The sequence below is a fragment of the Syzygium oleosum genome, unplaced genomic scaffold (genome assembly GCF_021117445.2).
Source record: "Syzygium oleosum isolate NSW1041296 unplaced genomic scaffold, Sole_v2.1 Sole_v2.25, whole genome shotgun sequence".
In the NCBI taxonomy this organism is placed as follows: domain Eukaryota; kingdom Viridiplantae; phylum Streptophyta; class Magnoliopsida; order Myrtales; family Myrtaceae; genus Syzygium; species Syzygium oleosum.
In genome coordinates this window covers 256,840-283,681 of record NW_026607509.1, presented here as the reverse complement: position 1 = coordinate 283,681, position 26,842 = coordinate 256,840, and the positions used below count along the sequence as shown (strand labels likewise).

General features: G+C 41.7%; 2 protein-coding genes and 1 pseudogene across 2 annotated transcripts; all 3 read right to left on the bottom strand.

Annotated features, from left to right (window-relative positions):
* Positions 1-4,784: 4,784 nt before the first annotated feature.
* Positions 4,785-6,992, bottom strand: LOC130134942 (somatic embryogenesis receptor kinase 1-like; annotated as a pseudogene).
* Positions 6,993-11,355: 4,363 nt separating this feature from the next.
* Positions 11,356-13,025, bottom strand: LOC115661922 (somatic embryogenesis receptor kinase 1-like). The gene has a single exon (XM_030584116.2). It carries the CDS (start codon positions 12,941-12,943, stop codon positions 11,570-11,572), a length of 1,374 nt encoding a protein of 457 aa, XP_030439976.1. The 5' UTR covers positions 12,944-13,025; the 3' UTR covers positions 11,356-11,569.
* A 3,276-nt stretch (positions 13,026-16,301) lies between these two features.
* On the bottom strand, positions 16,302-18,088 carry LOC115661923 (uncharacterized). Its single transcript, XM_030584117.2, has 2 exons — positions 17,298-18,088; positions 16,302-17,208 (listed from the first exon to the last, which is right to left on the bottom strand). Exons 1-2 carry the CDS (start codon positions 17,507-17,509, stop codon positions 16,974-16,976), a joined length of 447 nt encoding a protein of 148 aa, XP_030439977.1. The 5' UTR covers positions 17,510-18,088; the 3' UTR covers positions 16,302-16,973.
* Between the last annotated feature and the right edge of the window lie 8,754 nt (positions 18,089-26,842).

Here is a 26,842-nt window from a genome sequence, read left to right as displayed (position 1 = left end):
AAATGAAACAACTCTTATGTGATTCGATATGTATTTTATATCTTGAGTTTGGCTTATGAAGTTTTAGTATTGCTTTGTATATATGTATAGTGGCTGCTCGATCTGCTTAGAAGCGATTCGCACTACTTATTGAGCTGTGATTGCTCACTTTTCTTTTTCCCAAATCTTTTCAGGTTTCTTGGTTAGTAGCCAATAGAACAAGAGCGACGTCATGGGGACTTTGAGAGTTGGATTTCTTGTTGAAGTTTGAGGCTGCATCTTTCGGATGGAAGGACGGTTGTGTCATCCCCCATCCTTGTAGGTTTCGGGGCGTGGGGTGTGACACTTCCGGTCAACAAAAAGCTAACGATTAGGGAAAAAGAGATCCCAAGAGCTATCATTTCAGCACCTGTGTTATACATGGTGTCAAACAATGGCTTTTCTGGACCAAGAAAGGCTGATTCAGCAGCCAACCTCACAAAGCAAATTCCTAAGAGGCCCCTCCCGGTTGCTTCGCATTTTCCTTCTCTCATCTTCCTCTGGACAATTGCTGCAGATGGAGAATCATCCTTCTTAGCTTGGGTAGAAAGAGGTCAAACATCCTCGGACCTGGTCATTAGCCCGACGATTTAATGCCGGTACTGGACGGTTCAGTGTGCTAAATCCATGGTCTTTCAGGCCCTCAACCAGTCCAAGGGACAAAAAAGAAAAGATCCATTGCAAGTTCCACGTCAATATATGATAAACAGAATGAACCATTTTTGATGGTATTCCCATTTCTTTTCTCTATTATTTGCATTGCACTTTAGTATTTCTCAGGAGATGAGAGGCAAGAGGTCAACAATTTTGCCCCATATGATTCTCTGTTGTATTCTCAGTCCTGCAGGCACGGCAACCCGTAGGAGATGAGCATCAAGAAGATCAAATTGGTGGCCCTCGTGTTGGAGACGATATATTTGCGACGGACTAAAATGGTTTCTTGATCTCCCGATGTCCTTTTCGTTATACCACTGAACTTGCTCCAACAATTTCATCCGATCAGTACTCGTTTACAGAATATAGCGGTCCATCAAAATGGACACATACATCTCACCAGCTAACCAGAAAACTCAAAATAACGAACTATACCATATATCTCCAGCGACTTATCAAACTAAACTTGACAAAGGTAACTGTACTTCATTTATACAACTATCTCAAACTATACCAAAATCAAACTCCAAAAGCCCTCGTCGAAATTTGCTCCCATCCTACTTGTCGGTAGATGCAGATGAAAAAAAATTGAAATGAATGACATGAGCAAACCACCATTTAGTGAGTCTTACAAATTTATTCTAAGCAGATCGCACATCTGCTATGCACACTTATAAACATTTCAAAACAAAGCGAACCCGTTTGAGAACCAATGAAAGTCCAAAGATGTTTTCATGTTATTTCGCACAAGTTCATATACATCAAGAACATCCAAATAAGCAATAATGTCAAAGCAACATCAATGGTCTAGTCATTGATCAATCTAGTGCTCAATATCGAACTATGACCACACTTAATACCCCGTGGCAAGGCCTACTGAGATTCCTCTTGGGATAGGACTCCACCTATATTAGTTAGCGGCTCGACCCAAAAAGGACGTCCTAAGAACAATATGCGTACTCACAACCTCTCAATGGGCTTAGATCATAACGCCAGTGAGCATAAGACCCCTAACTCACACTCCAATCATAAACAAATTCAGAATCCATTTCGTAGATTAGGTTTACACACCTATACATATAACCTTTCATAATTCATTCCATCAAGCAAAATACAATTCATGTAACATTTCTCTAGCCATTTCTCAAATTATCAACACACAAACTATTACAAGAGATGCTTTATTATGTTGTTTCAAACAACCAAAAGGGTAGTAAATGCCTAATCCAGCTTTATGCGATAAACATACTCTAAATATCACTTTTCCTTTTTAATAAATATCATTCGATAAGGTGGACGTTTTGACAAAAAAAGAGTCTCTTAGTAGAGTGTAAGTCAAGTTTGTTTGTTGGCGCGTAAGCATGACATTCGATCGATGCCTCTTTGATAGGACAATGAAGCTTTCCGAACAGCGTGGCTTCTGATTTGGCTTTTGGTTGTAGGTGAGTGGTACTTTTATTTCCTATGAATTTCAAAACGTGATGTCTTGAAAACTTAGTATGTGTTATGATATAAGATAAGCATGGCATGACATGGTATTTGAAAAGAAAGCAGTAGTGCTTGGAGCTTTGTTTTATGAAACCCGGGTTGGACATTGACTACCTTTTCATTACTGGATTTGAAGATGGAATGAAAATTTAAAATGCTTTGTGAAAGTGTTATATGATTTGGCTTGTGAACTCTAATTATAAAGTAATTTTGATGGTTTATATGGTTGATTGAAAATGGTATTGCTAGATTTTGTGCCCTTATTACTTCGTGGAACCCCCAGTTGGATAGTGGTTATTTGGTATACATACTAATAGTCACTGGCTAATAATAGGTGGTAACCTATACCCAGGGGAAACTTGGTTGTGAGCCTTGCCACGAGGATAAACGTGGCCATAGTTTTTGACATTGGGTGAGAAATTAGTCAATGGACTTGGCCATTGACATCCCTTAGGACATACTATGTTGTCAAGACATATTTGGATTTATTGTTTCTATAAGCTTTGTTAAATGTTTTTTTCTAGCAAAAGTGACGTTCATAAAATGTGCATAATTGATGTTTGATCCCATAACAAGATAAGTATCATTTATTAAGTCGTGGTTTGTTCACTACTTTTTTTTTACGTTTCATGTTCCTTACCCGATGATGCTTAGGAGGAGTGCTTTTTTTTTTTTCTTTTGGGGTCAAAAGGAGGAGTGCTTCAACATGGGGATTTTCGGCCGTTTTCTCCTGGTATTAGTTATCGGCTAAGACGTACATGTTTTCGGTATAGTTGTTTTATTTTATATTGGGAAAAAACCACCAAAAACCCCAAACTTTGTCATCTGTGACACATTTACCCCGAACTTTTTTTTTGTGACACCAAAAACCCCGAACTTTGCTTTTTGTGACACATTTACCCCAATGTATTTAGTCCATGGGCATTTTCGTCTTTTTTGCTTTTTCTTTTTTTTTTTCTTTTTTTTTCCTTTCCGGCGAGGGCTGCCCATCGCCGGATCCGGCGAGGGGGGCCCTCGCCGGCGTCGAGCGAGGGCGGCCCTCGCCCGACTCGAGCGAGGTCGACCTCGCCGGCGTCGGGCGAAGGTCGACCTCGCTCGAGCTCCGGCGAGGGTCGCCATCGCTCGCCCGGGCGAGGGCGACCCTCGCCGGCGTCGGCGAGGTCCGCCCTCGCCTAGGCGAGCGAGGGCGGCCCTCGCCCGATCTGGGCGAGGTCGACCCTCGCCGGCGTCCGAGCGAGGGCGACCCTCGCGAGATCCGGCGAGGCCGCCCTCGCCGGCGTCGGCGAGGGTCGCCCCTTGCCCGGGCGAGCGAGGCGGCCCCTCGCCCAACGCCGGCAAGGCGGCCCTCGCCGGATCGGGCGAGGGCGACCCTCGCTCGACACCGGCGAGGGTCGCCCTCGCCGGCATCGGCGAGGGCCGCCTCGCTCGCCCGAGGCGAGGTCGACCCTCGCCGACGCCGCGAGGCGCGCTCGCTGGGCGAGCGAGGGCGGCCCTCGCCCGACTCGAGCGAGGTCGACCCTCGCTCGCCCGTGCGAGGTCGACCTCGCCAGATCGGCGAGGGCCGCCCTCGCTCGCCCGTGCGAGGGCGACCCTCGCGACGCCGGCGAGGGTCGACCTCGCGCCAGACGGCGAGGGCCGCCTCGCTCGCCTAGGCGAGGGCGGACCTCGCCCGACGCCGGCGAGGGTCGCCCTCGCCCGATCTGGCGAGGGCGAACCTCGCCCGACGCCGGCGAGGGCCGCCCTCGCCGGATCTGGCGAGGGCCGCCCTCGCTCGACGCCGGCGAGGGCCCCCCTCGCCGGATCCGGCGATGGGCAGCCCTCGCCCGACGCCGGCGAGGGCCCCCCTCGCCGGATCCGGCGATGGGCAGCCCTCGCCCGACGCCGGCGAGGCCCCCCCTGCCGGAAAGGAAAAAAAAGAAAAAAAAAAAAAGAAAAAGCAAAAAAGACAAAAATGTCCATGGACTAAATACATTGGGGTAAATGTATCACAAAAAGCAAAGTTCGGGGTTTTTGGTGTCACAAAAAAAAGTTCGGGGTAAATATGTCACAGATGGCAAAGTTTGGGGTTTTTGGTGGTTTTTTCCCTTTTATATTTTATGGAAATAGCAGGTTTTTTTTTTGGTTAAGAGGAGATAGCGGGCTTGGGAGCATACACTTGTGTGGATTCTGTACCCTAGACATTGTGATCAGCTTTTGTTGGGGCTTTCGTTAGGTACGGTTACTCTTGGCCTTTTCTTAATGGACGACTGTGTCACCGCCTTTTAGGATGTGACATCGTTGACTAAGGAAGAAAGTAAAGTATTGTAAAGCATCCTCAACATGGCGAGGTTTTCATAAAGTAAGAATAAATATATTGAAAAACAACGAAATTTGGTGGTCTCGCGACTCAAGCAGGTAGATTATGTCCTTGTTGGTGATAATATCTCATTATAAGCGATGACATTTATTTTATCACGGGGTGATCTTTAGTTCAGATAAGTATCAATTATGATATCTCAAATCCCGCATCCATTGAAAGATCTTATTGAGATATATAAGTTAATATCCACCCTCACCACTCGGAACACTCATTTCGGGAGACTGCATTTTTTAGAATGGGCTAAATTGTTACTTCAACAAATATATTATCTAGGTTCAAATAATTCTTCAGCTCTGAGATGTGAAGTGGAGACCGCCACAATCCAATCAGTGTATGTCACTAAATGCCAATTCGGCTCCCATGTCTGATGCTCCTCCCATCTCTCCTTGATGCTATGGCCTTCAAGAATTCGGACTACTTGTGCCATGGATGGTCGTTTTCTCGGGACAAATTGTGTGCACACAAGTGCCAGCTGGATCACTTTCTCTATCTCCTCCTTGTCATATGCACCCTGCAGATCGGGATCGACTGGAATATCCCACCAACGCTCTTCCAGAAACCCTTACCCAATCGAGTAACATCATGGCAAGCCTTCCAGGATCAAAAGCTCTTTGTCCGGTGACGAGTTCCAGAAGCATTATCCCAAAAGCAAAGACATCCGTCTTCACCGAGCATTTCCTGGTACTAAGATACTCTGGCGCAATATGTCTTACTGTGCCACGTACCGCTGTTGTGACATCACAATATCCACTGTCGGATCCTGCTTTGGATTCGTTCCTTGGAAGTATGGGTCCCTCCTCGATGCAATCCACACAGCATCCACCGTGACTGCCAACTATGAGCTTAGCCAACCCAAAGTCTCCAATGTGAGGCTCAAATTCCTCATCCAACATAATGTTTGCAGCTTTGATATCTCGGTGCACTATCTTCAGATCATGCAGATGGGGCAGCCCTCTCGCAGCTCCCACAGTTATTTTTATGCGGGTAGGCCAGTCCAGCGGGGGTTGATTATCGTTTCGCTTTCTCAAGCATTTTTCCAGACTTATATTGATCAGGAATGGGTAGACGATCAAGAACTCTCTGGGGTGTGAGTTTCTGCAAAATCCGAGCACAGGAAGCAGATTGTGATGTGAGGGTATGATGCCACCAATGATTTCTTCTGTTTTGAACTGTAAGAGTGCACCTTGACTTCGTTCTTCTTTCATTCTTTTGATTGCCACTAGAGAGCCGTCAGCTAACTGATCCTTGTAGACTTTTGCCAAGTCCACCTCTGCCTATAATGTTTATGTGGCTAAAATTTTGGGTAGCCTTATATAACTCCACCAGAGTAAACTCTTTAAGCTGCCTTTGGTGAAATTCTGGACCGACATCGAACTTGATACTATGAAGTGGCATCTCTGTGGATCGGTCTTGAATCTCATGACCATCAAATTCAAAAGCTGGGGCTTTCAAGACGAGAAGCACCGGCAGCAACAAGTCGGCCGACGATGGTTTTGGTGAACGTGTAGGTGTATTTGCATGGCTGACAAAGGCCCCGTTTGGCTCAGCATTTGGAATGCTCATTTGGGTTCTAAAGTCCCTTGGTCAAATGTAAATAGTGTTTGACAACTTTTTTTACTCACTTTGGGGAGATGCAATTGCATTTTCAATGCTTTCCAAGAGACTTATGGTCAATGCAAGGTTGGAGGTGCCTTGGGAAGTTACATTTTCGGAATGCAACTTGCACTGTTTATCGCGCACTGTTCATCTTCCCTAGACAGCATGTTCGGCGGTCGGCGACTGCCGCCTGAGGGCTAGCCTGACCCCGGCGACCACTGCCTGGGGGTTGCGCGAACACCAGGCGACCGTTGCCTGAGGTCGCACGGCCCCAGGTGGTGGTCGCTGAGGTCGCGCGACCCAAGCGACGCCACCTTGGGTTGCCGGACCTCGGGCGTCGCCTTGGTCGCGTGACCCAGGCGACGCCTGAGGTCCGGCGACCCCAGGCGACGGTCGCCAGGGTAGCGCGACCTCGGGCGGTGGTCGCTGGACCTCAGGCGTCGCCTGGGTTGTACGACCCAGGCGACGCTTGAGGTTGCGCGACCTCAGGCCGCCTCGCTTGAGGTCAGGCGATGGTGGCTAGCGACCAGATCTGATTGTCGGCGGTTGGCCGGCGACCAGATTTGGTCGGCAACGGTGGCCGGTGGTCGAACTCCACCGGAAACTTTTTTTTTTTTTTAAATATTAGCAAAATCCTTTACAAAATATATTTTTTACCGAACGGTATTTAGGCCAAAGTTGCTTTCAAATACACTTATCAGACACTACTTGCATTTTGGGAAATCCCTTTAGCCCAAAAGTATTTGCATTCCCCAAAGGCATTCCTTCAAAGTCGAACCAAACGGACCCAGAGTGTTGCTGAGGGTGATGATGATGGAGTAGGTGGAAAAGCCGGGTTGAAATCATCGGGATCTTGGGCGGGATCGAAGGTGGCGAATTTTGATCACCATTTTCCTTCCTTTACCCTTCTCTCTAGAAACCAACCCCAAGTTGCTTTATAACGAGATTAACAAAAAAATGTGTGTTGCGAGAGATCGCTGCGAATGGTTTTATGTCAAGTGTTGCTTTATAACGAGATTAACATAGAAGTTTCACAGATGGAAAAAGCCACGGCAGCTTCCAAGAGGCAGTGTGAATGGTTTTATGTCAAGTGAGCACTTAGTCAGTCCAGAGAAGACTTCTACCATTAATTTATCAGGAAGTTCCCTGCGAGTGGCGCGTGCCTAGGTGTGCCCACAGTCGTTTTCTTCGCTTTGGGATTGTAATGGCTCGGAAATGGCGTCTTGTGACCGACACCAAGCACGCAAACAATAACTTTTTACCTCTAAACCTATGATAATGAATATGTTGATTGAAGAGATAAATTTGTTGGGACAGGATAAAAGATACACAATTTGGAAAAACCTGGACGCGGGGTGGATTTTTCCAATGTCTTCTTTTGTTGTATGCGTCTGCATACGAGCACGAGCTCTCGTGCAATGTGGAATCTTCTTTGATGTTGAACCCGGGAACTTATCATCAGCTGTTAGAGCTTTCCTGGATGCTTCGTGGGTACTGCCTGACAAAGGCGGTCGGACTTCTCTGGTCGTGACTAGGACAGCAACCCGATGGTCAATTACACACTTGAGCAAGTTATATTAGCGTTTGCAATGTGTGGCGCCTTTAAATTTTGATTTAGTCTTTACCTAAAATTCAATGCTTGTTCCTGTCAGACCTCAGGTCGGTCCATAGATAAGTCCTGTCAATTGACGACCAAAAAAAAAAAAAAACAGTCCTGTCAATTGTGACCATCGGACGTGAAGAGCTTGAGATGAATCCGATTTCCGTCTATATGCGATTTCATTAGTTGATAACCGTGTGGAAAAGACTGATCTTAACTCTTACCCATTGCTTTTCTCATTATGCGTGAATATAAGGTCCATTTAAATCTCATAGCCAAGCGTTGTGAGATATTTTCATACCCCCTTTTTTTCTCTTCAGTTTTTCTCTTTGACTATACTTCAGTGCTATTGGTCTAGTCAATGATTACAGAAAAGCAACTTCATGGTTTTCACATTCCACACTGATCTTTATGTCCAATTGAGCTGTCCGAGAAAACTTCGATTTTAGTGAGGAGAGAGAAGAAACTTGCATGTTTTATATCTGGAAGTCCTAAAACTTATCATGAAAGTGTAATCGAGTCTTAAAACTTTCAAAAAGTGCAATCAAGTCCTAAAACTTGTCACGAATGTTATATCGAGTTCTAAAACTTTCAAAAAGTGAGTTTTATGACTCAATTGTATTTTCGTGACAAATTTTAGGACTTTTAATGCACTTATCTCTTTTATATACGTACGGCATTAAACTTGTCATGTTGGATCAAAACTCGAATTGTTGATAAATGATGATCCCTCGATTCAAAACTGCCCATTTCACATTGTTTGGTTGGATCAAGCCCAGTGCAAATTTAACCGGAGCAATTGTTTGTTCTGTTTGACCCTAATGGCCTCAAGGACAACAGGCCCAATACTGTAGAAGACCAGAGGCTAGAATTGCTGATTTCCAGATTTGATCAAATCTGGTAACCATATTAAAATAGGTCTGTGCTGTTATATCTTATTTATTTTTTTGGCCAAGTAATGATCTTTTAGCTGAAATTCCCCACCTTGGATAGGAATTCCAATCCAGTTATAAGAAACACAAATGGCTTTCCAATTATTGATACATGTTCAGTCTAATTTTTTCTCATAATTCATCCTATTTAGAAATTGAGTGATTGCACTTCCCAGCCATTCATTCATAAAAGCATGTCCTTGTAAGGACATTGTTGACTTCAAGCTAATGCAAATCATCATGTGTGTGGATCCACCTTAATTACCAAAAATACTTAATTTAACGTGAAGAAATTGAGCGACCTATGAGTCCTATTATATTTCATACAACATCTCTCAAAGCATTTCACGAATCATAACCCACAAAATATTCCAAGAGATGTTTTACTATGTCAATTCAAATAACCAAAAGGCTGTAATACCCGATCCAGTTTTATGCAACAAACATACTGTAAACACCGCTTTTCTTTTAAAGAACTATTATACCGTCAGTGGACGTTTGACCCAAACATATAGTCTCCTAGTAGAGTCTTAGTCGACGTTTGCTGACGTAAGTTTGACGTTTGGTTAATGCTTGATAAGATTTTGAAACTTTCCAAATGGCTTAGTTTGCGATTTGGCTTTTGATTGTAGTTGAGTGGTGCTTTTATTTCCTATGGATTTTAAAATATCATGTCTCGAAAACTTAGTATATGTTATGGTATAAGATAAGCATAGCACGACATGGTATTTGAAAGAAAGTGATAGTGCTTGGAGAATTTGCTTTATAAATTTTGGACCGGAAATTGACTACATTTTCATTACTAGGATTTGCATTGTGATTTGTTACTTTTCGTAATTACAACACTGTGAGCTTAGTTTGATGATTACTTTCTGCAATGAATTATAAATGTGAAATGCTAGGTGGAAGTGTTATATGATTTGACTTGTGAACTCTAATTATAAAGTAAGTTTGATAGTTCATACGTTTGATTGAGAGTGGCATTGTTGGACTCCATGCCCTTTTTACTACATGAAACCTTGAGTCCGGTAGTAGGTATATGGTATACATACTACTTTTTAGGCTATTCTGTGTGGGTCGAGCCACCAGCTAATAATAGGTAGAGACTTATATTAAGGGGCAAACTTTGTTGTGAGCCTTGCCACGAGGGGCGCATTAGGGATAATTACCAAAAAAGTCTTAAACCTATTGCATTTGTATCAATTTAGTTATAAGCCTTTTGACAATTTGCCAATGTAGTCCATCCGGCTAATTTTGATTGGAAATCGCTAACGTGAACGCCAGCTGTCCTACGTGGAACGGCCGGCACTAATTTGAACAATTTTTGCAAATTTTTAAAATGTTTTTTGAATTTTTTATAATTTTTTTGTTTTCTTTTTCTTTTTTCCTTTCTTTTTTCCTTCTTCCTCCGTCGATCGCTAGCCCCAGCAATGACCGGCGACCGACCACAGGTGAGGGTCAACCTCGCTCGTCGAGCGAGGCTTGCCCTTGCAGGGGCGAGGTTTCCCAAGGCTGGTGAGGTCACCTCGCCAGTATCTAGTGGGGGTCGACCTTGTTGGCCTTGAGCGAGGCTCGCTCTCGCCAGCTTTGGATGAGGCTTAACCTCGTTGGCCTCTGGCAACCTCGCCCTTGCGTGGGTGAGCCTCGCTTGGCGAGGGAGGCAAGCAAGGTCGACCTTCGTTGGCCTTGGGCGAGCCTCACTCGGTGGGCGAGATCGGCTCTTGCTAGCCAATGAGGAGGCTCGGCAACCGGCGGAGGAAAAAGGAAAAAAAAGAAAAGAAGAAAAGAAAAAGAAAATAAAAAAATATTTAAAAATTTTCAAAAATTGTTTATGTCAGTGCCAGTCGTCAGTCATGCCACGTATGACGATCGACGTCCATGTCAGCGATTTTTCTGGCCAAAATTGGTTAGATGATAATCAATTTTGGCCGATTACCCTTTTAAATTGGATTAAATTTGCCAAATTAAAAAGGTTTAGAACTTTTTTAGTAATTTCTCCTGCCGCATTCCATGACAATGGGCGAGAGATTAGTCAAATGAGCTCGACCATTGACATAGTTTTGTGTTTTATGTTAAAATGCTATCTTGTGACCGCATGTTTGGATTTATTGCTACAAATGCATTGTTTTGGCTCTATAAGCTTTGTTAATTGTTTTTTTAGCGAAAACGATGTTTACAAAATGTGCATAAATAGTGTTCTATCCCATAATGAGATAAGTATCAATCATTGAGCTATTGGTGGCTCACTCATTTCCATTAACATTTTTGGTACCTTACCTTGTGACGCTTAGGAGGAGTGCTTCGACTTGGTGATTTTTCGGCCTTGTTCTTTTGGTATTAGTTAGTGGCCAAGATGTACATGTTGATGATATAATCTTTTTTGGAGATAGCTGGTTCGGGGCATGCTTTTATGTCGTTTCCGTACATTTAAGACCTTTTGACCAGCTTTTCTTGGCCTTTTGTTATGTATGGTGATTTCGAGACTTCGTCCTTCTCTTAACGGATGGCTATGTCACCCCTTTTTCCTCGTGTGGATTTAGGGTGTGATATCGTTGCCAATGGAAGATAACGGTAGTGTACGGCACCCTCGCAATGGTGAGGTTTCTATGAAGTTAGAATAGATATAGATATATATATTTTAGAATATATTTAAAAACAACAAAATTTGTGAAGTCTTGCAATTTATGCAGGTAGGTTATGTCCTTGTCGGTAATAAATTTCTTCTTATTGTAATCGATCACATTTCTCTTATTATTTGTGATATCTAGCTTAGCTACACATCAACTATGACATTTCAAGCCTCATATGAATTAGGAGAAATTCTGTTGACTGATATATAAGTTAACATCCGCTCCCATCACTCAAATCTTTTGGGAGATTGCTGTAAGTAGAAGGGGCCGGGTTCTTAGGTCAAGAAATTAATTATCTGGGTTCGGATAATTCTTCAGGAATGAGTAATGAAGAGGAGACGTCCGCATTCCCTTGAAGCCTTCCGAAGTTCCACGAGAGATGCTGATACTTCAAATAATACTTCTCCCATCTCCCCTCGATGCTATGGCCTTCGAGAATTCGGACTACTTGTGCCATGGATGGTCGTTCTCTTGGGTCTATTTGTGTGCACAAAAGAGCCAGCTGGATCACTTTCTCTATCTCCTCTTCAAACTCACCCTGCAGATCGGGATCGACTAGAATTGCCCATCTACGCTCTACCAGAAGCCCTTTTACCCAATCGAGTAACCCCATATCCGCGTCATCTGCAAGCCTTGCAAGATCACAAGCACTTTGTCCGCTCAAGAGTTCTAGAAGCATTATCCCAAAACCAAAGACGTCGTTCGTCACTGAGCATTTCCCGGTAATGATATACTCTGGCGCAATATGTCCTCTTGTGCCACATATCGCTGTCGTGTCATCAGAATATTCACCGTGGGATCCTCCTTCGGATTTGTTCCTCGGAAGCACGGCTGCCTCCTCGATGCCATCCTCAAAGTATCCACCGTGCCTACGGTGGATGAACTTGGCCAACCCAAAGTCTCCAATGTGAGGCTCAAATTCCTCATCCAACAGAATGTTTGCAGCTTTGATATCTCGGTGCACTATGTTCAGATCATGCAGATGGGACAGCCCTCTCGCAGCGCCCGCAGCTATTTTTCTGCGGGTAGGCCAGTCCAGCGGGGGTTGTGCCTCGGGTCGCTCTCTTAAGCACGATGCTGCACTTCTATTGATCATCAAGGGGCAGACGAGAATTAGCTCCCTGCATTTTGGTGTTCCGCAAAATCCGACCATGGGAAGCAGATTGTGACGTGGGGGTACGATGCTACCGATCATTACTTCTCTTTTATACCCTAAGATACCTCGATTGCTTTGTGCATTGCATCTTTTGATTGCCACTAGAGAGCCATCAGCTAATTGACCCTCATAGACTTCACCAAATCCGCCTCTCCCTATAACTCTCTTGTTGCTGAAATTTCGGGTGGCTGCCTTCAACTCCTTCAGAGTAAACTCTTTAAGCTGTCTTTGATGAAATTCTGGACGGACATCAAAGTTGATACCGTGAAATGGCGTCTCTGTGAATCGGTCTCGAATCTCATCATCGTGAAATTCAAAAGCAGGGGCTGCCAAGACAAGAGAAGCACCGGCAGAAACAAGTCGGGTGACAATGGTTTTGGTGAAAGTGCAAGTGTATTCGCATGGCTGACAGAGTGCTACGGAGGGTGATGACGACGGAGTAGGTGGAAAAGCCGGGTTGAAATCGTCGGGATCTTGGACGGGATCGAAGGTGGCGAATCTGAACACCATTTTCCTCCGTTTTCCCTTCTCTCTAGAAACCGAACCCAAGTTGCTTTATCACGAGCTTAACAAATGAATGTGTGTCGTGAGAGATGGCTGTGCCCCTCCTGGTGGGTGAGTGCTGTTATAGACGAAGTTTTAAGAACCGACTCAGAAGTTTAACGGAGGAAACTGCAGAGGAAGCTGCCACTTATATGGAAGTTTCCAAGAACCAACTCGGTAGTTTAACAGACGAAACTGCCGTGGCGGCTTCCAAGAGTCGGTCCCGAGAAGACTTTTGTCATCAATAGCGACGGAGGATGATCTGAATTGAGAGTCCAGCATAAAATTCGTGGAAAATTGGCGGTTTGGCGGGAAGCGAAACTAGGAGGGGGCCAAGTACTTTCTCTTAACCGTTGGGGTAAAGTCTAGTTGTCACCCTTCCTATTCGGGAAGGAGGTGGAGATTTCGAATCTCCACATTCTCAGAGGGTTAGAGATGGGGAAGTGTAGTTTTAGATATGGGTTTTCGATTTACACGCCTTGCAAGAGGCAGGGCAAAATTCTGAAAGTGAATTGAGAGTTAGAGTAGGACAGACAAAAAAAAAAAAGCACGTTCTCTTACGTAATAGAGATAGCTTCAGACTAATATGAATATCGAAAATTTAGTTAAGGTTAATTAATGTCATTAAAAATTCTAAACTATGTCTATTGGGTCCAATATCCCAAACTTTTCTTTGCCATCAAAACCTCTAAATTATGTATACACCGATATCAATATCCAAAATTTTGTTATACGACTACAAGTTTGGGATTTTAGTGACACAAAGAAAAAATTGGGATATTGATATCATAGTAGGCGAATTAATGGTTTTTGATTATAGATGGCGGGTATTTTTATCACGGCGGTACAATTTTGGAGGTTTTGGTGACGCAAAAAAAAGTTTAGGATATTGACGTTACAGCGACCATAATTAAAGGTTCTCGGTGGTTTTTCCCCTTTAGAAAATGAGACCGATGGCAACATCAAACGTGCACGCAACACAAACAGACAACACGACATGACCACAGGTTGCTTTGGGATTATAATGGGTCGGAAATGCCGTCTAGTGACCGGCACCAAGTAAACAGGCGATTACTATTACCTCTAAAATAGTTATAAATATTAATTATTGAATAGATGAATTTGTCTAGACAAGATAAAAGACGTATAATTTGGAAAAACAAAGACGTGCGGTGGATTTTGCCAATGTCTTCTTTTGTTGAATACGAGTACGCACGGGTACGAGCTCTCATGCAATGTGGTCTCTTTCTTAATATTGAAGCAACGAACTTATTCCAAGCTCCCGCTCGGCTCCGTAATTTAAGTGGGGGCCTGGCGGTGGGTTCTTTGAAATTAATCTCCCCGGTAGATATAGGCGCTCCGATTCACCGCGGTGCCGTCCCGGAGAATGGTGGCGGATCCTCGGTTACCAAAAAAAAAAAAAACTTATTCCAAGCTTTTCGAGCTTTCCTTGAAACTTCGTGCACCAATATTTGTAAATAAGTCTCGTCCGTTGTTACCATTGAAAACGAAGAGCGGGAGATGAATCCAATTTCCATCTAACAATTTTGATGGTGCCTGTGATTTCATTAGTTGATAACCACGTGGAAGAGACTAATTTTAACTCTCGTTTTTTCTTTTCTCATTATAGATGAATATAAGGCCCGATTCAAACCCCACATAGGAGTGATGTGAGATATTTTCGCACTTTTTATTTTTCTCTCTGACTATATTTTAGTGCTACCGGTCTAGTAAATGATTGAAGAAAACCAACTCCATGGTATTCACATTTCACACTCTTCTCTCATGTCTAATTGACCAATCAAATTAGTGAGGAGAGAGAAGAAACTTGCATGTTTTATATATTTACGGCATTAGATTTGTCATTTGTAATCAAAACTCGAATTGTTGAGTGACGGGTGCACGAGACATATCAAATAGCACTTCCTCTTGCGTGGAAGACAAAATTCATGTTATTCAACAGTTTGTTCCCGGAACTTAGGGGAGTTAGGAAGCGTACGCACAAGTTATCTTGGGGTTGGGCCGTCTATCAACTACTCCAATTTTGCTGCTCTTGTTCCAATGATTTGGTAATGTAGGATCTTATTTGTGTGCTTCCGTTCTGAACATGACCGATATCCCCACGATTCATACATAACTCAGGCCCATCCGCTTTATTTGGTGGGATTGTGCCCTTATAAGTATGTCACTCGGATGTCAAATACAAATTCAACTGGAGCAAATTGTTTGCTTTGTTGGACCCCCATGCCCTCAAGGACAACAAAGCCCAAATCTGTAGAAGGGAAAACAAAAGAAGAAAAAAACCAGAGGCTAGAATAGCCGATCTCCAGATTTGACCAAAACTGGGAAGCACATTCATTCATAAAAGCACGTTCTTGTCAGGACAATGTTGACTTCAAGCTTACCACAGAAACAATGTTTATCACAATGACATCATCCCGTAGCTGTCCACACCCCGAAACCGACAAGAGTGAGAGAATGGCATGACCGTCTTTTCACCCAAAAGACTATTATTTCAAGACATGAGTTATAGAAAATTAAAGAAAAGATCAGTACCACTCACTTAAAAATGCCCATAACCAAATAACACTAAATTACTTGAGCCGTTGAACTTGCAATCCTATCAAATCAGTGAGGAATAACATCAAAATCCAGTAAAACGCTACATCAACTACGAATCGGCTAAATCAAACTTACTTGCTAACAAAATGACTCCTACACACAAAAAAAAACTCTCGTTCGGAGCAGATATTCAAAGCTATTGGCAATGCGGAGCTTGAACGTGAAACTTTAATTTAGAATTTTGCTCAAACTAAACCGTTACTTCAAATCAACTCCTTTCAAACCCCACGACTCCGCAACACCCTTAACTACCATTTCCATGAAATCTTTCAGCTTAACAACTCAAAAATCGAGCCTCGTAGTTCAAATTTCACATTACTTCTAATTCTGAAAACTAATCTAATTAGACGATTAAATGGTTTAAATCCTTACCGTACATTGCGAATCAAAGTAAATCCGACTTCATGAAGCCTCCGTCGTGTGTCCGCACGAGATCCTCATTCCCTTTTTCCCTTTCTTCTTCTTCTCATTTTTCTTTCTTTGCTTTCTCTCTTTCGCGTGCTCTCTGTCTGGGCCTAGCGTCTCTTTCCCTTTTTATTTTATTTTATTATTCCCCCCCTCCCTTTATTGACCAGTCAACTTTTTCCTTTACTTTTTCTTTGACCGAGTCATTTACTGTAACTACCAAGCAACCTCTATAGAAGCTCTTCCTCTTTGAAATCTCTCCAAGCAAGTTAAAAAAATAAAAAAAAGAAAGAAGAAGAAGGACCAATGAGTATACGATCGGCTTATTGCCAATTATATGGATATACGCTCACATATACATTACGTTGTATTCCCAAGAAACCATATTTTGGCCAAGAAAGCTCCAAGACAACTGGAATATAAACTTTTTAATAGAAACTTAGAATGCTTTTGGCTCAAGTTATCGCTGTGTGATGAGGCAACATGTAATAGCAGAAACCTGAATTAGAGTTTAGACGAAATTAAATATAAACGTCTAGCAGTAAAAAAAAAAGGTTTTGCTTTGGTTAACATTGTTGATCTATGATGCTCAGTATCTGAAACCCAATATCAACTTCGACCAAGATTTTCCTCTTTAAGGAGTCATTTCCTATGAAAGAGCACATTCCTGAAAGCTTCATCTGTTGAATGAAATTCGCATCAACTGAGTCACTTGCCGCAGAATCGGTACCAGATTGTGTCAGAAACACCATGGAGTGAGATCTTGCAAGTTGCTATCGAGTTATCATAAGAGCAGCAGTACATCGAACCCAACATAACTTCTTATTTGCTTTTTTGTGTCGAGCAACTAATGAACCTTCCAAATATTTTAGTTCTAGATACTATCATCCAGTGCAATGCGCACTTCTGTAAAGACTGAGAAACGAGATCCTTGCATAATGATGTCTATTAACATCTTGGAGCACAATATTCAGTTGGGTCCCCAGCAACTGAAGTACATGACTTTCCTAAGAGGCTCCTCCGATTGCTTCGCCTTTTCGACTCTCGTCAGAGCTGAAACCCTTTCAGAGGACAGCGAAGCATTGTTCCTGGATTTAAAGCAATTTAGGGACCTGACCTGACTCTTTAATTTTTGATTCGCTGATGGCATTGTGTAGTTTAATGTAGTTGATTCCTGGTGTTCCGATTCCCCGACTATTCCAACCCTGGGAAAGAAAAAGGGCAAATTCAAGCTCTGCCTATCAGAATTTAAATGATATTGTGTGGAGAAGAGGAGAAAGTTCAGAGAATTTACCCGAGCCGTTCCTTTCCAGAGAGAGGCCTCTGTTGTTGAGTACCATGCAGCGTTGCAGGCAAAGCGGCCCGTGGAGAAGTAATGGCAATTCGTCCAAATACTCCTCCAAAGCAAGTGGCACTTCTTGTAGGAGGAGAAGGCGGCAGCGTTAAAAAAGGAGCAAATGGGTCTGAACCAGGATCAACATCGAAGGTCCTCATTTTGAAGACCATCTTCTGTGAGTATAAAAAGGAACACCACAGCTTACGAGATCAGAACTTGCCTGCCGTTGTTGAATACACCTCGGCAGTTCAATTCTCTTCAATCAGATGAACAACAAGGTTCAAGATGCCTGAATTGACCTCGAAGGAAGAAATGATCAAGAACCTGTGCCTTTCACCTGTTGGCTAATTCGGATCAAGTGAAACTTTCTTTGTGGCCTTATGGAGTTTTGAGGTTTTGAACTTGGTTGCTTATATGTATGAATTGCATTAGAGAGAGAGAGAGAGCAGGTGAAGATGATTGATCGGCGGTGGTGAACGAGGGAAGTGAAACCAGCTGATGGTGGTACTTGAGCTTTTGTGTGCATTGGTGGCGAAAGAGGGCTTTCGCAGTTTATCTCACCGAGAAAACAGGGGAATGGCATGTGACAGCACTATAAGAAATCCTGAACAATTGGGAGTGCCTTCCCTTCTTCGTTTTTTGGTCGGGTGTGACAGTACTCAAAGAATTCCTGAACAATTGGGAGTGCCTTTCCTTTTGGTGAGCGAGAAGTTGGCAATTGACCTTTTGCTTTGCCTTTCCTTTCGCACAAGAAACTACGTGGAAAAAACAAAAGGTTTTTTCTTTCTTTTTAAATTGCCGCCCTCCATGTTATTCTTGCATATCCCTTGGACCGAACCAAGTGCATGCTCCTCCCTTTCGACCGGCATAGGCGACGGTAATGATCCTCAAAAACTCTCTTAGAGCCTCTAATGAAGTCCTAGTTTGTTCTGTGCTGGTAGCAATAAAGGGAAAAAAAAATAGGACGTTTGACTGATATACTCGCTCCTGATTATTTATTTATTTTTTAATTCACGGGTATTTGTCTGGAGACCCGGTAGACAGTTACTTTGAAGTCCATGGAACACCTTGCGGTCTCGTGAAGCGAGTAAACGTAAACTCGTGGGGTTGTGTAGGTGGCCCCCACCGGAATAATTTGGCCTTAATTAAAAAAAAAAGCACCAATTTTAGGTCGAGGGACAATTCTGACCAAAAATTTTTTTTTTCCTATAAAAAAGCACCAACTTTAAGTCGAGGGACAATTCTAGCCCGAATTTTTTTATGTCCTGTAAAAAAGCACAAACTTTAGGTCGAGTGACAATTCTAGCCCCAATTTTTTTTGTCTCATTAAAAATCATCAACTTTCATCATGATCCTAAATTTGGCCCCCCGTTGACTTTCACCATTGTTTGAGAAAGAAGGTTATGGTGGTGAGCTTGGCGAATCTCGTCCATGGCTTTTGTCGATAGGCAGTGGTTAGCTTCAGATTACGTTTGACCAGAGAGATTCAATCTTGAGATATTTTTGACTTGTTAGTGAAGTGAAGAAGACGAACAGTTGCACCGTTATTCTTCAAATTGTGGCTTAGAAAATAAGACAATGAATATTGTTTTAAATCCAGTCAGCAAGTCACGTAGATTTATTGCTAATGTGGAATAGTCAAGTTAGATAATCAATGGTTCTAAGTCAATGGGGCTTAGATTTGAGATTTAAGTGAAAGTTGATGCCTTTTTACAAGATAAAAAAAAGTTGGGGCCAGAATTGTCTCTCAACCTAAAATTAGTACTTTTTTATGGGACAAAAAAAAGTTTGGGCTAAAATTATCCATTAACCTAAAGTTAGTGCTTTTTTATGGGACAAAAAAAAGTTCAGAAACACTACTCGATAGATGATAAACATTTTTCATGGATTGAAAGTGACAAGTTTAAATTAGGGAAAACGACTTCCCCTTGTGACTAAAATGAAATCATTTTTTATGATTTCTTATTTCGCATCCAAGTGAGAAGAGTGAGTTGATCCCTCTAAGTCTATTTCTTATTTCTCATCAATTTCTTTCTATTTTTTCTCAATCATCTTATATATTTTTTCATAAATCTTTTCTATCATCTCCTGTACATACTTCATTAATGCTCATATTCTCCTATATTCCCAAAAAAACATGATCATATATAATAAAAATTAGAGTTTATCATGAGCATAACAAACGAAGGTGTGTTGTGAGAGATCATTGTGCCCTTTCTTCTCGGGGGTGAGAGCGGTTAAATGGAGGTTTTAAGAACTAACGTAGAAGTTTAACAGAGGCAACTGCCGAGGAAACTGCCATGGCACCTTCCAAGAGGCAGTGTGAATGGCTTTATATAAAGCGAACACCAACTCAGTCAAGAGAAGACTTTCATCCTGAAATTATGAGGTGTGTGCCTGTGTTGCCTCCACTGAAATTGCCACTTTCCGAGCACCAAAGGCCCCTCTCCTCGTCAATTTAAGCTTCATTGCTGAGAAAAATGGTCCAACAGATGCTTAGACCCTAGAACCATCTTTAGCGACCAATCAGCAATCACAAGTGTCTTAATCAATCTAGAAGTTGCTGGTTCAGGTTATGCATAGCGGACCAAAGCATTGACCTAGGCTTTTGTTGAGATACACGTGTGTGTTGTGTTATAGAAGTCCTATATCGAATAATTGATGTAATGTTGAGCAGTTAATATATCCTAGTTGATCTATAACTCATTGGCTTAAGTTTTTGAATGAACGTGAGTCTAATTGGATATGTTGATGGACTTGGACTTGAGCTTCCACTTGGCGATCTCCTCAGATGAAGGTATCGGATTTCTGCTGCGTATTCCCAACAGCTTTTACGAAGCAAGTCCCAACTCAAACAACTTCAAGTCAATAGTTGTGTGCGGGGCTTCTTCTGGGGCATATCAGCCGTAGAAATATTTAACAACCAATATAGACACAGACGACCCACCACCTGCTGATACGAGATAAATATTACCTTTTGATCTTGAAAGATGCATTTTGGTAATACCATAATTCCAGGACCTACTGAAGCTATCGGTTGCACCTGGTGTAGAGGAATGCACCTTTTTCAGAGCCGATTTAAGATAAATATATGTTAGTTTATCTAAAGTGTTCATTTTTTAGAGCTAAACAATACCTTAGTTAGGAACTGATATGACAAAATCTGCCGGTGTACCATCTTCCAAAATGAAAGTTGTTCAGTGAAATTAGCTCACTGATTATTCTTTTCTATGACAAAAGGTAACTAATTCTTTTTGCATGTGTTTGAAAAACTTACTTGTACTCTTGTTCTGCCGTAAACTTTCGAATTAACCCACAATATCCACTTTTGTTCATTCTTCCCCATCTGTTTGCATTCCCTCTGCAATTGGGGTTGTTAAGATGAGAGAAGCGCTGACTGGAAACCGGACGATGGCTACCGCCTTAGTGCAGCAGGGACCACGCTATTGACCACAGCCTGATGATGATGTCGTGGAAGGAGAATGGTAGGATCTTCAGGAAGAGTGATGGTGGCGAATATAACACAAACGAAACTACAATGCAGCATCCGAGAAGCACTCTTTTTGGCTTTTTTGGAGACTCTCGTCGAAGTCAATAGAGCAGAATATTGAACCAGCTCACTTGACGGGGAAATTGTCCAAAAAGTCTTAAAGTTATTATACGGTGGTCCATTCAATCCTAAACTTTTCAATTGAGCCAATTTAGTCCTAAAATTTTTGTGCCAATTTAGTCATAAACCTTTTGATTATTTGCCAATTTAGTCATAAACATTTTAATGAATTATTAATGTAGTTCTTCTAACTAATTTTGGCCGGAAATCACTGATGTGGTAATCCACTTAGTGCCGGTTGTCTTACGTGGTGCAGTTGGTGCTGATGCGAATAATTTTTTTTAAAGTTTTTCCAAATTTTATTAATTTTTTGATACGTGATGATGATCACTGTCCTTTAGGTATTTTTTGCCCCACTGTTGTTGTTGCCGGGTTTAAAACAAATATATCTTCATAATATACACCAAAGCCACAAAGAAATGATTTCAGCTGTTACTCAATTTCCCTCTTGGAATTTCACCTTAAATGTGTTGTCAAACTTATGTGAGAAAAGAGAAGAAAAGAGAATGTTGTAAAGAAGAGAAAGTTGTCGTTCTTGAACAGTTGTGATGAGTAATGTATGGTTTGGTCCTATCTATAGCAATTAATCAACGCATCCATTAGGAATAGGTACCTTATTGTAACCATTATCACTTTTCATAATCAACCTTCACTTCTCTTCATGTCGACAATCACTCTTTTCATATCCACAATAACCTCTTTTCATTATAATAAATTATTTCAACAATGCCCCACTTTCAAACCTGACCCAGTTATGGTTTGACTCAGTTATGATATATGCGATTGGGGCACATGAGTAATACATGTATGACGATGCTGAGTGAGAGGAGGCTGCTGAAAGGTCAAAACAAGGAAGCTGAACTTGTGTGAGCACCGCATCTTTAGGAAGTTGTGCCGAATTAAATTCTATACAGGAGTGCATTCAACTAGGCAACCGGTTGAATACATTCATTAAGATGTTTGGTGTCCATCTCTAGTTCCTTCGAAAGGAGGTAACCTGTTATATGCTGACAATTCTTAAAGGAAGGTATGGGTATACTTTTTGAAGCACAAACCTGATGTGTTCAATCAATTCAATAAGTTTGAGGCACCGATTGAGAAGCAGTCAGGTAAATAGATCAATTAATGGCATGGAGTTCTGTGATAACGATTTTACCGATATCTACTAGAAAGAAGGGATTGTGAGACATCGCACAGTTCCTGAGACACCATAGTAGAATGGAAGAACATAACTTTACATGAGCGAGGTAGGTGCATGCTTGAGCATGTAGGATTAAGCGAAAAATATTGGGTCGAAGATATTTTATATGGCCCATTTAAATGGTTAATTGATCTCCATTTTCTACTATCGAGTGGAAGACTCTTATAGAAGTATAGTCGAGGAAATCTGTTGACTACTCCGAATTGCAAGTATTATGATGTCCTACGTACGCTCATGAGAGTGATGGCACGTATGAGCCGAGGGCAAAGAAGTGCATATTTTAGGGTTATGCGCATAGGGTGAAAAGCTATCAGTTGTGGTGCATCGATCCAGATCACCCAATTTTATAGTCAGCGGAGATATAATCTTCGATGAGATTGCTATACTTTGAAAGAGGAATCTTGAGACTCAACTAACAGAGCAAACGGAATATGGTGTCAATAGTAAGGTGGAGCTTTAGGAAGATTCTCTAGAGACTTCAAAGGTAACAGAGGAAGATATTGCAAATGAGGCCGTAATTTTTAGAGCTAGTGACACAGAACAAGCAGCAGAACTGCAACATAGTATAGCCACGAGCATATAGAGAAAGAAAACCAAACCATCGTTAAGTTCAGTTATTTTGATATTGCCTATGCTTTGACTGTAGGTGATGAGGTGGAGACAAATAAGCCATTGTCTTACTCTGAAGTGATGGCTAGTGTTAAGTCGTTGTAGTGGCTAGAGACTATGAGTGAAGGAATGGAAGCACTTCATCAAAATCAGACATAGGAGTTGGTCAAAGTACCAAAAAGCCAGAAGATTGTCGGGTGCAAATGGGTCTACAAACGGAAGGAGGGCAGTCTCGGTATCATGGTAGCGAGATATAAGGTGAGACTTGTTATAAAATGGTATACTCAGCAAGAGGGCATTGACTACAATGAGATGTTCTGTTATGTGGTAATACATACTTCTATTCGTGTATTACTCGCCTTAGTTGTTGTAGAAGATCTCGAGTTGGAGCAGATAGATGCAAATACAACATTTCTGCACGGTGAGTTGGAGGAGCAGATTTACGTGAAGCAGCCAGAGGGATTTGCTATTCTGGGTATGGAAGATCATGGTTGTTTTGTAAAGAAATCTTTATATGGGTTAAAACAATGTCCTAGACAGTGATATAAGCATTTTGATGCTTTTATGATAAGTCAGGACTATACAAAAAATCAGATGGATAGCTATGTTTACTTTAAAAGATTGAAGGATGAGTCTTTAATTTATCAATTATTTTATGTCGATGACATATTATATATGTTTGATATCGATGTATTGAAGCGATAATTGATTGTTGAGTTTGAAATGAAAGATTCAGGTGCTGCTAAGAAGATATCAGGGACAAAGATTTTGCCTGACAGGGCTGCAAGAGTGTTGTGTTTGTCTCAAAAGAAATACATTGAGAAGATTGTGGCACGTTTTTGTCGCAACCCAATTTTTACACGTCAAGGAAAAAGAATATAGGTTTAGAGGTAATGTCCAAAAAGCGGCTAATAACCCTCAATTAGGCGCGGGCTCTCTCAAACTCTTATCTCGTATGACGTTGGATTGATTTTAAGTTTCAATTAATCCTAAAGGATTTATATGTGAGACGAGAGTTGCCACTAGCCTTTTGGGATTGGCTATAAACCAAGCGAGACACGAGACATGGGAGTTTATCTTACTTTCTACGCAATCAGGGATTAACTATGTTCGGGGACTTGATTAAATTAATAGTTTAATTAGCGCCGTTTTGGTGCCTTTGACTTAGTTGGGATGTTTATCTAAGTGATCAAACTATTTTTTATAAATTGTGAGTCCTAAAGGTCTTTTCGAGTCACTACGTGTTCACACAATGTTCTTAAAGGGTTTATTATGATCCTAGGCTTGTCCTAACCATTCTAGAAAGAAAAAGAACAAACAAATGTATTTAAAGTGCAGGAATTAAACACCAAATTATTGAAAGCTTGAAATAAAAATGCGGAAATGAAAATCTGATACTTGTCAAGCAAAAAATATTTGATCGCTTTGTTATAAGTCTCGGGACATGAACTCCCATAAGCTTGATATTAGAGACTAAGCCTAATTAAGGCGAGCCTAAATTCTATTCATTTTATTAAAGATGATGATGCTAATCTAGACTGAGCTAATCCAAAAGCTAATCAGATATGAAAATGTTGATCTCGCTCCCGGATTGTTTGCTTACTTTTTTAGAGATTTGATAATTTACTTTTTGATTTTTTTCCATACGCTCGTAGTGCGAAATGCTTTTAGGTGTTAATTGGAGGATCACGTCGTCTGTGCGCGCCCATTTAACAATGACGTCCAAACGGCCATACACTTTGTTTTCCCCACCAGAAAAAAGGCTACTCACCTAATCTTTTGTGCTTTGTGATCTGCGTTGGAGGATTAGCATAGACAGTCGTTATTTGACGATACTTCCATCAGGGGATGATGGCGTCAGTTTACACGCGACGACCGAAGAAGTCGTGGAAAATGGGCGGTTTGGCGGGAAGGGGGTGGGCCAAGTACCGTATCTTACTTAACAGCGACGGCTTTACAACTTAATATGAATGTCAGAAATCTAGAATGTGAGACCGATAGGAGCATCGAACATGCCTACAATACAGTCACCCAACACGACATATCAACAGTCGTTTTCTTCGCTTGGGGATTATAATGGCTCGGAAATGGCTTCTAGTGAACGACACCAAGTACACAAACAATTACTTTTTACCTCTAAAATTACAAGGATGAATAAATAATTGAGTAGACAAATCGATTGGGACAAGATAAAAGATAGATGAAAAACCATGACGAGCGGTGTATTTTTCCAATGTCTTCTTCTGTCGTAAACGATTAGGAGCTCTCGAGCAATGTCGTCGCATTTTTTGTATTGAAGCTGTGAACTCATTCCAAGCTTTTCGATGTTTCCTGGAAACTTTGTGGGTGTTGTCTGAGAGAGAAAATATTGGGGATCGGACTTTTCTGGTCGTGACTCGGACAACGACACAATGGTCAATTGCCCACTTGAGCAGTTATATTAGCCATTTGCAGTTTTAATATATTCTTTACCAAATATACAATGCCTGAGCTTGCCTGATCTCGAGTCGGTCCATATTTTCATCTCGTCAATTGTGACCAATGAACACGAAGAGCGTGAGATCAATCCAGTTTTCATCTAACGATTTTGGTGGTGTGTGCGATTTCATTGGTTGATAACCGAGTGAAAGAGAATGATTTTTTAATTCTTGAATTTTGCTTTTCTCATTAGTCATGGATGTCAGGCCCATTCAGATTCCATAAACAAGTGACGTGAGATACTTTCACACCGTTTTTGAGTTTTCTCTTTAGTTATACTTGCCAGTCTAGTCAATGATTATAGAAAAGCAACTTCATGGTATTCACATTTCACATTGATCTCGATGTCCAATTGTGCTGTCGGAGAAAACTTCGGATTTAGTGAGGAGAGAGAAGAAACTTGCATAACTTATATATGTATAACATTAAACTTATCATGTCTAATCAAAACTCGAATTGTTGAGAGACGGGTGCACAAAGCATATCAACTAACACTTCCTCTTCCGTGAAAGACAAATTTCCTGTTATCAAACAGTTTGTTACCGGAACTTAGGGGGATAGGAAGTGTTTGCACGAGTTATGTTGAGCTTGGGCATGTCTATCAACTACTACAATCTGGTGTTAGTGTTTTAATGATTTGGTAATGAAGGATCTTATGGTATACTTCACTTAGGAACATGACTGATGATCCCTCGATTCAAAACTCAGGCCCATCCATTTTGTTTGGTCGGATCAAGCCCAGCACAAATCTAACTGGAGCTACTGTTTGTTTTGTTTGACCCTAATGGCCTCAAGGACAACAGGCCCAAAACTGTAGAAGACCAGAGACTAGAATAGCTGATTTTCCAGATTTGATCAAAACTGGAAAGCATATTTAAAGAGGTCTGTGTCATTATTTCTTACATAATTTCTTGGCCAGGAAACGATCTTTTAGCTGAAATTCCCTGCCTTGGATAGGAATCCGATCCAGTTATGCAAAGCAGATGACTTTCCAATTAGTGATACATGTTCGAGCTAATCCCTTCTCATTACTCATCCTATTTGATATTGAGTCATTGCATTTCCCAGCCATTCATCTACAAAATCATGTCCTTGTAAGGACAATGTTGGCTTCAGGCTTATGCAAATCATCATTGTATGTAGATCAATCTGGACTACCAAAAATACTTAATCAATCGTTATATCTTCTATGACACTCTAGCCTCGCTTTTGCCGCTAGGCATATTAGTAGCATAACCTTTGGGATAGCATAGCAGAGTGGCCTAATTTATGACTTTGGCTTACCACAAAGAAACCAACATCGTCCCGCAATTCATCCTACCTATAACAACAAAGAAAAAAGAAGAAGAAGAATGAAGGATCAATGAATATACGACCGGCTTATGGCCCATATATATGAAGATACTCTCACAGACGCACATTGTGCTGAATTTCCAAGACAACCTGTTTTGGGCCAGCAAATTTCCAAGACAACTGCAATGAAAGATTTTTAATAGAAACTTAGAATGCTTTTGGCTCAAGTTATCATTGTAGGGTTGTTTCACCGGAAATGGCAAAATACCTTTCAGATTATGGATCGATGGATTCAAATCGCCAAAGGTTGCG

Excerpts from the sequence above, each read along its gene's own strand:
- LOC115661923 (XM_030584117.2), bottom strand. The coding sequence starts at position 17,509 with ATGGTCTTCAAAATGAGGACCTTCGATGTTGATCCTGGTTCAGACCCA. Across the intron at positions 17,209-17,297 it reads TCTGGAAAGGAACGGCTCGG|GGTTGGAATAGTCGGGGAAT; the intron begins GTAAATTCTCTG and ends TTTCTTTCCCAG.
- LOC115661922 (XM_030584116.2), bottom strand. The coding sequence starts at position 12,943 with ATGGTGTTCAGATTCGCCACCTTCGATCCCGTCCAAGATCCCGACGAT.